At 52.2% G+C, this 12,036-nt stretch overlaps 2 protein-coding genes across 2 annotated transcripts; one reads left to right on the plus strand and one right to left on the minus strand.

Moving 5' to 3' along the window:
* Positions 1–4,504: 4,504 nt before the first annotated feature.
* On the plus strand, positions 4,505–5,846 carry J4E82_008143 (uncharacterized protein; the record flags this gene model as incomplete). Its single annotated transcript, XM_051734380.1, has 2 exons — positions 4,505–4,842; positions 4,892–5,846. The coding sequence occupies 2 exons, from the start codon at positions 4,505–4,507 to the stop codon at positions 5,844–5,846; spliced, it is 1,293 nt and encodes a 430-aa protein (XP_051585856.1).
* Positions 5,847–10,905: 5,059 nt separating this feature from the next.
* On the minus strand, positions 10,906–11,353 carry J4E82_008144 (uncharacterized protein; the record flags this gene model as incomplete). The annotated part of the gene is made up of 3 exons (XM_051734381.1): positions 10,906–10,940; positions 10,996–11,128; positions 11,192–11,353. 3 exons carry the CDS (start codon positions 11,351–11,353, stop codon positions 10,906–10,908), a joined length of 330 nt encoding a protein of 109 aa, XP_051585857.1.
* Between the last annotated feature and the right edge of the window lie 683 nt (positions 11,354–12,036).

Below are 12,036 nucleotides of genomic sequence, written 5' to 3' on the forward strand. Positions count from 1 at the left end.
TTTAGAGATTCGGCTCGATACTATGCCTTCGTCTGTAGAAGGAGGTGTGGAGGGGGAGGGCATGCGTACGTAACGGGATTATAGATCGGGTAACCGTATCCGGAGAATAGAGGAATAAAGGTGAGGAGCAAGGCTGGCATTGTACACTGTTGTACATGGTGTATGCTGTAGTGGATTTCGACCAAGAAGATATTTGGTGGCAAGCGCCGCTGTGATGAAGGCTGAAGTTTAGATTATCTCTCTACAACACCATGTATACACAGAAGAGTTTGCCGGCATGTATACTTCGTAATTTGACACGAGATTCTCTGTATGACCTTACTACGCGTCTACTTAAAACGATCGAGACCGACCTGCAAAGAATCTCAATTACACTTTCGGGCTAGACGCGTCTAATCGCTTTGCAATGTCTCACAACTTCATAGTTCCCTAGTTCAGGTTGTACGACTCTCATAAGGGGACATTTAAGAGGCCATAATAATGTCCGAGAAAGGAGCATGAAGTTGACACAGAGGTGAAGAGTGATGTTAAATTTCAATCTGTAGAAACAAAACGCGTGGGTGTATAATACAGTCATGCCTGTTCATGGAAGCAAATAGTTCAAACCTATGTTTCTATTGCAACAGAGATCATCAAGTCCGCATACAATCTGTGCATTGTTCTTACATGGACATTTTGTATGTTAGGCAACTGCATATCACTTCTCATGTTCAAAGGCATATCAACTCTGGTACAGTGACCTCCGCTCAGTGTCAAGCTGAGGCAGAAACTTGGCGTGATAGTCGGTATATGTGTAACTTTCTGCTGAACGACTTTACGTCTCCTATCGTTAGTAAGGATATACATGTACGCAGATTCGTAGATTCTCTCCGGTATCATCTTCTTTTCGTTTGGCGTTAGATGGATTGCTTGCACGACAGCACAGACACGAGACGAGACGAGAATCTTTGCTGCGTGGGCAGATAAACGACAGTCGCTCATTACCCACATATCTGCATCAGTGTATTCGTGTGCACTAAGACAAGGCACAACGTGGACCCGACATATTTTACTTCCAATGTGACTTCAAGCGTAGACATGCACATGAGATGGTGGGCAGACAAACTGGGACTACCGCCATCAAAATCTGTACATCATATGATCATGACCACAAAGAGTCCCATTCTGTCGGTTGACGACCTTCCCCGGTCGTCTCGCGCCTGGAAAGTTCCGCCATGAATTACCCTATACGTTGATCATGATCTTTATACAGCTAAGAGTCTCACGATAGTTCAAGTATGATATATGTTAACCCCGGTCTCAGAAAGTGCGATCATCCTGGCGCGACGAGAATCTCCCCGGGACTAGAGGCAGATCGACAACACTATCCTTTCATCCGCGGGCTGCATCCGATTGATTATCCCCAGAAATTACGATCGTAGCTGCGAAGATCTATGAGGGGGTGATAATGGATTACTATGATGCGTTAATGCCAGAAGAGTGTGGGCTGGTCTCGCGTCCAATACTAGTAAGGGTCGAAATATTGAGTTTGTCGAGCGCCGCAGCCGCATCTTGCAAGGTCGATCTTTTTGCGGGCTTGTGGAGATAGTAGCCTGACGTAGGATCGACATGTGCATAGGCAGTCGTTCGAGCTGGTCGACTGCATTAAAGGACATCCCATCTCGCCATTATTACATACAACGCCCCGAGCAATATGCAGCATTCGTAAGCCGTTCCACCATCTGTGCACTGAGATTGCCACCAAGGCTTGGCGGAGTACATGGAGCCGTTCTAGTGTTGGATCTTTCGTTCATCGTCGACAACGAAAGCCTGACGTCGAGTAACGGAGGCCAAGATTGCTACTTTAGGGGTAAGCAGAGAATGTCGGATTTGATGAGGTGGCGATGTCATTGATATAAGCCCCTGGATCGCCGTCGCCTCGTCTCGATCCATGAGCCACTGCCAACGGTGCGGGGCCCCAGAGACCGACCGTGGATCAACCGATATAATCGGGCACTGCGGATTTTGACGCGTAACGTGGTCTTCCAAATGTGTGAAACACGTCAGTATGATGGACCGGAGGTACCCTGGAGACTCAAGTCTGGTGTCAGGTCTTGTTGGGCGACGAGAACGCAAAACCTTTGCAGCAATGGTCTCACGGCACAAACAGCTTGGAATCTTACGTTCCGACCGACGTTAAGCAACTGTCGCACATGGCTGGAAACTAGATCAAAGGTCGGCTAACAAACCATGAAACTGCATTTCAGTCAACGTTTTACCGTTCTGTTCACAAGTGAAACGTGTGTTGGGAGAACGTCGGCATAAATCAGAGGTTTCGGGTCTAGTACTTTGTGCCGTGTGGAAGGACAGTGCTTCCATGAAAGCTTCCACGAAGGCGTACCTTGCATATCGGAGGTCCAGAAGCGGCTAAGACGTCACCGAGGTAGTATTGAGCGGAGCCCCAACTCCAGCACAAAACGTTCCGAGAATCTCCGAGGCCACGTTTATCGCAGAGACAGTCCTGCTGGCGCGAGAAATTTCTGTCGGCTCGGCATAGGCGTATGCTCGGAGGAAGCGTCCCCAAAGCGGGGCGAGCTATCGAGAGACTAGCAGTACTCAAAAATTTGTCGAACAATAGATAAGAATAGCGGACCCGAAATGAGATTGCAGCGTAGCATTTGCAACAGTGCCCTGCTAAGTATCGGCGACTTCAAGGGGCGTGGCTATAGCAGCTAAGCTGTTCTCACATAGGCAACAATACCAAGAAAGCGGGCGTCATAATGCTCGGGACAGCCGGTCCGTTGCAGTCCCCCACGATCTGCTGAAAAGCCAAGCACAGGGGTAGGAGAACATGGCTCGCGTTGGAGATAACGAGCAGCGGAGATGGGTTGCGGGACCGAGGCGGAGACCAATACGGGTCACCGAGGGGCTGCGATAAAGTTGGAAAAAATCCTCGCACAGTATGAGCTGATAGTGAAGCCATGTTTTTCCTTCTGCCGATGCATCGTCAGTATTGGGCACTACTCGGCAGAGATCGCCCTCGCCCTGCGTTGGTTCACCGACTCCAGCTTCATCTGAGTCTTGTGTGTGCACAGGCCGGGAGGACGCATAGAAGGCGGCCCGTAGTATAAGGCAAAGTGGCCGGCTCGGTAGCACGGAGCTCAACGGACCCCTCCAAGCATGTGCTGGTAGATGATGCGAGAGATATTGCGATGCTGTGTGAGGCACTGGAGCGAGGGGTCTTGGGGGTCGGAGACGGTGGCTCAATATTGCGTGCTGTGCCTGCCGTACCCCAGGAAGTGATCCCCCACAGCCATGAAAGTGTGCTCGATCAGTCCCCAGGCTGCGGTGGAACGCGAGCAAAGCCAGTGGGTAAATCGGGGAGTGTGTTGGAGGGCGTTATTGGTCATTTGACAAGGCCAATGGGTGGAGGAGATGTGCGGAAGCGCTCAGCACAAGTCGACAACAGCTGGGATGATGTGAGTGCAGACATGTCTCAGTGCATCGTCGGGCTTTGGGGGCGTGCATGCGTGGACCCCTGAGGGTGGGTGAATTGGCAGCAGTGGTGGTCCCGCAGCTTATACGTGGTGTTGTAGTGTAGGCATCTCTCTGGCTCGTCTCACGCCGTGTGCGCCGAGAGGGCAGCAACGGAGGAGGCAGGACCACGAGGGGAAGCCGCACCTATGGCAGCTGAGGAGAGGGCGTCGATGAGACGCGGGAGCACAAACAAACCCCAGATGTGTGACGTCTCCAGCACCCCATACAAAGCCCGCCGTCTCCTTATCAGTCTCCCCCAGCTTCGCGGCGTCAATCGCTCGCACCGCATAGCATAGCATAGCCCACCCACACTCTCCGCAGCGACGTAGCACCATCTGACGTGCCGCCGGGCTGCCTCACTCTGCTCACGTACGCCCACTTGGATTGTTGCTACCCCCCAGGCGTGTTTGGGGGCCCCGGTCTGCTGTTCATACACGCTGTACCCTCAGTCCACACAGCCTCACGTAGCCACCTGCAACCTCTCGCCGACACTCACCGCTGCAAAATTTCAGCTGCAGAATTCTCACGATTGCAAATTGCATCGTGCGCTCAACCAAGTATCGCCGCTCCACCAGGGACTGAGCCATCAAAACCAGCGTCGGCCCAAGGCAAGTTCCGCTAGGTACTGCGCCATCACCTCCCATCCCCCATCTCACCCGCTCTCGCCCAAAAAGGCCTCCGACGCACTCGAGTCTCGCTCCAGCAACTCCCTGCACCCGCTGCACGCCCCTCTCCGCAAGTCATCACGCAAGCGTTCAAGGACCCGCAATTCTTGATACGTCTCCACGACTCGAGCGCCCCCCGAAGGAAGCCAAGCCGCACTGGCGCACCGCGTTTCTTTCTGCGCTTGCTCCGGCATATCCTCGCCCGCGTCAGCACAGACAGCCCTGACGGCCATCAGTCGACCCCCACACGCCCGCCTAGTTGATCCATACATATATCCGAGCCCCCCATCATCCGCCTTCCCCCAACTTTCACCCTCGGTCACATGCAATCCAACTCTGCCTCGACAGGTTTCGCCAACCTGCTGAACCCCGACACTTCTTCACAACTCCAACAACAGCAACCAACTTCGACCTCCCAACCAACCTCCATGGCTACTGCTACCGTGAGCCTCATGGCGCCTCTGCTGCAAAACGCCCCGCAACAGTCGGACGAGCCTCGACAGGATCTCCCCAGGCCCTACAAGTGCCCTCTTTGCGATAAGGCTTTCCACCGTCTGGAACACCAGACTCGCCATATCCGCACCCACACTGGAGAGAAGCCCCATGCCTGCACATTTCCAGGCTGCACAAAACGATTTTCTCGCTCTGATGAACTCACTCGGTAAGTCGCACCCCAAACTATCGATGAATTTTTAGCTAATTTGACACAGACACTCGAGGATACACAACAACCCCAACTCCCGTAGGGGCAAGGGTCAACAACATGCTGCCGCTCACCAGGCGGCTGTAGCTGCTGTTCAGGCTGGTCTGATGGAGCCCGGATCTGGCCTTGCGCACATGATGCCTCCTCCTTCAAAGCCCATCTCTCGCAGCGCGCCGGGCTCTCAGCTTGGCTCACCAAATGTGTCGCCACCCCACTCGTTCTCCAACTACTCGCCGAACATGGGCAATGATCTAGCAGCCTACCACCAGGGAGGCTTCAACAGCAGTAACAGCAACAGCCCTAGCGGCCTGTCCCGCCCCATGGATCTGCTCGCAGACGCAGCCTCGAGACTAGAGCAGCGTCCTGGTCACTACTCGCACTCAAGTCGACACCACATCACCAGCGGCTATCATCCATACGCGAGCCGACTACCAGGTCTCTCCCAGTATGCGTACTCGTCGCAGCCAATGTCAAGATCTCATTCACACGAGGACGACGATCCGTACTCGCACAGGATGACAAAGAAGTCAAGACCAGGCTCGCCGACATCGACTGCCCCGCCATCGCCAACATTTTCCCACGATTCCTGCAGTCCGACTCCTGACCACACCCCGCTCGCAACCCCTGCTCACTCACCAAGATTACGTCCCCACGGATTCAACGATCTCCAACTTCCCCATCTACGTCATCTGAGTCTGAATCAGAATTTCGTACCAGCTCTCGCACCAATGGAGCCATCTACGGATCGGGAACAGCCCTATGTACCCAGCCAATCCTCCGGATTGCGCATAGGGGACATCATCTCAAAACCAGAGGGCGCTCAGCGCAAACTGCCGGTTCCGCAAGTTCCCAAGGTCGCCGTCCAGGATCTCCTCAATGGCCCGAGTAATAGCGGGTTTTCTTCCGGCAACTCCTCGGCCACCGCTTCGTTAGCCGGCGAGGACCTGTCACATCGCAACTAAAACTTTCAACTCCACTCAACTAGCATGGCACCGGCGTTCTCTGTCAGCATTTTTGCATTTCGTCATTCACGTTAGCAAGCGATGAGATTAGATATGGACAAACTTTCATGAGGGGTAATGCTTGTGGCATATCACGATTCCCTGTCACATTGCGGGCCCCACCACCCAGATAGACCTTTCTTACTGTTTTGTCGGATCCAATACCCCGCGAAGCCGCATCTGGCGGCTCGCAATCTTGTATATGTTCCACTCAGCCCTGTTTTGTTGGCCAGGCTGTCGCGAGGGAAGCGCCTGCTTATTGGCAGTGCAGAGAAGATTAGACAACATACACTCAGCTTAGCGCTTAATTGCAGACCCCAATCCATACTTATTTCACACCCACGCTTGTACCAAAATGCGATTACGAGATGGTTATGTTATGGTAAAGTACGTCGCTATGCGTGACGTGATTTAGCACCCTTGTGATGCGAGCAACGAGAATCATCCGCAGGGTATACTTGCATCAACCCGGAACGCTGGGATTCTGTAGCCTATCTACCTGATCTCTCTCCACACCACGACCAACCACCACGCTCAATCTTCCCCACAGATAAGTTTCGTCGATCCCCTGGTAGGCCAACAAATAAATCTTACGACACGGATCAGACGAGTATCACACAACCAAAAAATCATGTTTCCCCACATTCCGTTGTCTGGTACTACCACACTCTGTTCCAAACGCGATCTTCCTTCACGCGGGGTGCCTTACCCCGGAGGAGGAAGAGTGAAGATGCGGTGAGAGCAGAGGAAACCCACCCACACCAACGACGTTCAGACATGTTTCATTTGATCACTCATCTCGTGTGAGCAACTAGCAGCTATTATTGTCCTTTTCCGCATTGCGTGCGATAAGCTCCAGCCCATGACAATTATGGCACACCTTGCGGCACTGGCGCTAGCAGAGTGATGACACAAGAGCCCTGAAAGTTTTTTTTGCGGAGAGCACGGAACAGGGCAGCAGGGAAGGAGTCAGACTGTGGAGTGCGTGGCACACGCAATAAAAAGTGGCGCTTCCAATGCTCCATGGTCAGAGTCCGAAACCGGAAGGCGCCTTGGTTCTAAATGGACAGAACCGACGACGTTGCCAATTTCCGAGATCCTTTGGCTGTCTGGTATCCTTGCGGGGATCTATCGAATCGTGCTGGCTTATCTCCTGTCCTCACCAAAGCACGAATCGCACTTGTCCATCGGCAGACGCCGCGCTTGCTTGTGAAACTATGCGATTCGACGGACTTCCAAGCGACTCGTCGGACTGCTTGTCTCGGATTTGCAAGCGCCAAACTCTCACAGCCTATCTTCCCTCGCTGCAACTATCTCCCGCCGGTTGATTGAGGCGATCACCTCTGGTACACCTGGGCATGTACCCCGGACTGGAGCGCAGCAGCGCCGTCATTACTCCACAGCGATGACGATCTTAAAATCTCGAATGTGCGAATCGGCAGGTCTGGCGGGATCTTCTCCGCTGGCTAGACGCTAGATATTGCGGCGTTTGATCAATGTCGGGCCGGCGGATGCGCAGCGAAGATACATACGTATGTGTATGCCATCAATCCTGCGAGAAACCAACAAAGGATTTACCACCGGACCGACATGATGCAAAAGGCCGTCGTACCACAACCAAAAAGCGAGACTATGGTATGGGAAGAGGTTGACAAACAGCTCCAGAATCGCTATGCGACTGCGGCACATGCCACGACTTATCAGCGTAGCTCCGCCGTGGATTACCCAGAACGGATGTTACGCCAATCTGCTCACGTACCTGAACATCGTGGCCTCTTAGCTCGCGCGCCTTTTCCCCAATAATCCACTTGGCAGATAGATCCGCCCCTCTTCTCGTCGGCCCAAAAAAGCAAAGATAACGCAGGACAAAGGGGAGAGTATACTTCCGTCCCACATGTGCGTCTCAGCTGACGGGGCACATTTCCATGTCAGCCGCCGACATTAGCAGCAACCGGTTCCGAGGGTAGTCGTCTATTCACCCCAGATAACAGAGCCGGCGGGACAAATACCAAATCCTACCAAGCTTTCCCGCCCCTTGCTTGCTGACTCGGGACCACAAAGCAAAGGACGTCTAGCGAGCTTCTAGAGCCGCCCATCCAGGCCGTGAATCCATCCTCTATCCTAGAATCGCTTACTTGCGGGGTCTCCACACTGGCGACTGCGGACCTGCCTGAGCAGGAAATCGCGGCGGATAAGGCTGGCGACATGCGAGTCACGTACATGGTCTCTCTTAGAGGCGCGGATCACCAGAATGGTACTTGCGTCGAGGAACGAAGTTTTGCCGGTAGAAATTGCACCAGTCACAGGAAAGGATACAGCGTCGTGGACTGTGGGGGGACCCTTTTCTCCACATCTCGATCAGCGTATATGTTTCCTGAAACGGCGGTGTTTCCGCCTATCGTGAGAGCACCGTCTCACGCTGTCGGAGGCTTACCATGACTAGCATTGTCGCAGTCGGCATTCTCTCCGATCCGATGCGGCTCAAAGGAAAGACCTAACTAACTGAACCATTCTTCCAAATAGTTCTCTCGATATCGAATCCTCGCAGGGGAAGTTTCATTCTCGGTCTTGCGCGCCGATGCCATCCGTCCTTGCGTTGCGTTAGCCGCTGGCATCGAATGTTCGTCGCACGTTCGCTGCATCACATTTCCTCTTCTGACTCTACCTCCGCCCATGCAGGGACACAATCACTGTCAAATGTCTAGAATATGGTTTCCAAAGTACCTGTTGAGGTCCCCGCAGTTGCACAGCATACGAGATGCAGAATCTAGCACAATGCTCTCTCATTTAAATCCAACACTCCGCCGTACCGGGCTGCTGGTAATGTGCATAAGCGACCGCAACCAGGTCCGCGCAAGCACTTTATTTCGCAGATCAGTTCTGTCCAGACGGCAATATAGATTGCTCCCGAGGCCCTGCGCAAGGGCGATGCACAGATGCCTTGCAGCTTTGACCGCTGGTTCGTGGACTATCCAATGGTGTCACACACAAGTTGAAGATGCGTCTCCAACACGGCGATGGACGGCTCTTGCGTGGTATGTCGTTGCGGAGCGTTCTCGACACCTGGATATCACTATCTTGCAAAGCGCGGATCCGTAGGCCCGTAACAGCCGTGTCTACCGACACCAAGCCGCACAAAGGGACACTACATCCATCGCAACCTCAAATAGCGCTAGATGTCACGATCGCGAGTGTTAGTATGATTTCATGATGACGCAACACAACTTTCACATGTTGTGGACAACAAGCAAGGTAACAGCTTGACACCTGTCACCAAAGTCTACCTCGTGCGCGTCACCGTAGTGCAGCACTTCTCCAAGCGACCGCGCATCGCATGTGCATCCTACAGCATATAATCGACTAGCTCGCATTACCATGCTTTCCCTTATCTCGACAGCGGATTCCTCTGGCGCATTAACGCGCAGCACTACATATACAGGTTTAATCTAGATTTGTATTTACCCGACCAATATCGCAAATGCCCGAAAGAGTGGCAGCAAGTCGGATAGCTTGCACGTGTTGCTTGTATACATATGGGCAAGTAACTACTCCTTGGACTTGATTGAGGTGGGGCAACGTACCAAAGTATTTCTGGACGACATGTCAGTGGTCAGACAGTGACATGACAATGGCGCTCGTTGCTACCCAAGCAATCTAATGCTAGGACTTTGTAAAGTGTAGAGATTAAGACACTGCACATTGTCATGGTACCTGCATGTCGTCAAAACCCCATCACTCGCATATTTCTCACCACCTCGGAGTTCAACACGATCCCCAGCAGGTCACAGTCCTCCGACATGTGAAACTGACCCCCACGCTGCATATAGATGGTCCCGGACCTCTCCAGCTTTCCAGCCATGCAAGCGAGTATCTTCCCCCAGACAAGTCAAGACGCGTAATTATGCCGGTCCGAGATACCGCGGGTCCTAACGCGGAAGAATTTTGGTCCCTTTTTCTTTGTTGTTGAGAGAATCCGGAAAAAATAGGAATCTGACCGATACCTCGGGCGAAGTACCACGCCACCAACGATCGTGCGGGTCAATACTACGCGACATGTACCGCGCTGGATTCAACCCCTTGGAGACAGACTTACCCCAGAATGGTAGCGCGGAGAAACTGATACATGGGTCCTGTATTGATTTTGCGGCTCAAATGTACCCACGTGCTGGACTGTCAGGGTCTGTGGGGTCAATAACGGCGCTGCATCTGGCTCGGCGATCTCGTCTCCAAGCAGCTCGAGCCGCAACATGTGTTGCGCGAAAATGAAGTTCCGGTGGCTGAAAGCAAGGTTGATAGAGGAACTGTGGGGTTGAAGATTGCGACGATGGCTAGGACCTGATTGGAAAAGGTTGGAGGAAGGCTTTCCGTTTGTGGAGACTCAAAGGAGAAACATGAAGTTCTTCCGGAACTCGCGATACAACGCAACGACGCTGTGCTGCGTAGCCTTGGGAAACACCTCTAATGATTATCTCGGTGGAGCTCGACATCGCTTACAGATGATTGTTTGTCAACTATATTTCCATGCACTTCCGATGCAGGCCTTCTAGAGTGCTGCATTAGCGCTTGGACGGATAGTAGGTCAGCATGTCTCAGTCCACAATCGTGGTTACGATCACAATTTCCGAGGGCACCAAAAAATCTGCGATAGCAGGGCTATGTGGTGCACAACACGCTTGAAATCTACGTCTCTTCCGCGTCATTCGAAAATTATTGTGAGAGTGTTACAATAGCAAGATACGCACTTCGCAGACGCTGTTTTGCCTCATAGGTATGATCGGATTTCAAGACAAGATTTTCCAGCATTCACCAAATGCACGCTCTCCGGTCGATTCAATCTCTTGCATGCTTAGCGATCATGAGAGAATTTGCGATTGATTCTCAGTACTCTCGTGTGAAGAGGGCATCTAGTTTTCCTCTGATACACGACCGATCATCTGCTTATCTCTACTGGACATTCTCGAGCTTGTATTACACTCATATTCATACATGTCTTCTTCGACAGCGGCGCTTCCTCTCTTCATTATTCGCAGGCAGGATTCAAGAAATCCAAGGCAGCTGTTTGTGGTGTTAGCACTTTGCTCTTATGTTCGCAGGATCCAACACAACATACCCAGATTCTCCCCCATATTACACATGGCCGCTGTACACGATGTTACAGCATCAAAGAATGGTCCACATAAACAATCGTCGTCTGCATTCGGGTCGCAACCTGCCACTACCGCGGCTTCGTTCCAGCAGTTCATCTGTGAGGGTATCATCAGCGCATATTCTTTCATATATTAATCAAGATTCAGTAGACAACTTACCGGACAGGCTCCAACCCCGGCGACTCCAGCCCCTACTCCCATAGGTCCTCCAGGACCTGGAGGACCCTGTCTCCGTGACAAAGGCGTAGACGGCGATGTGATGGGTGACGCAACAGCAACAGTCGCTACAAAAGCACTAACAACAGCAATAGTGATGCGCATATTTACGAGCAGGGATTCAGGTAGTAACGATCGTGGGGCCTTTTTCAAGCGAAAAGAGCGTGAATGTTTAGTGGTTTTCTTGGGTTCGATTCGTATTGATTGAGCAATGCGATGGTCATACAACTTCAAGCGATCCAACTATGCGCGTTCCTTATATGAAATCGGCAGAGTAGGCTGTGTAGTAATTAGGTGGGTGGTCCAAGGTGGTGTTGTCAATGCGGGCTTGTTTCGCATTTCTGCCGCACCATCGGTTACAAGATGGTGTTGAAACGGCACCCACGTACTGGACTCTTGCTTGCTACGATTAACAACGATTGGAGCGATACGGAACTCGGAATCATTTGCTCAGTATGGTGCGGATGTCGAAGCGCGCGGTTTTGTCGTTCGTCTCGAACGAACATGTTGCGATAGCTATACGTTGGACTCGTGAACGGCAACTTGCATCGTCGCGCCAATCGTCGTTATGTTACAAATTCACTTTTTACGTCAGCTGATATTGGCAGGACGAGGATCGCTATACTCACAGCAAAGGAAATGTATGTGAGCCTAGGCGCCTTCCAAGATATGCCGTAGAGTTCCAGATCTTGTTTCTACACCTTCAATCCGCTCAGCCACACGCCGGCCTTGCAGCCTGCTTACTACAAGGCATCCGACTCTTGTTTCAGTTATATACGTTCATGCCT

This window comes from Alternaria postmessia (genome assembly GCF_024291825.1).
Source record: "Alternaria postmessia strain BMP 2775 chromosome Unknown scaffold_62, whole genome shotgun sequence".
NCBI classification, from domain to species: domain Eukaryota; kingdom Fungi; phylum Ascomycota; class Dothideomycetes; order Pleosporales; family Pleosporaceae; genus Alternaria; species Alternaria postmessia.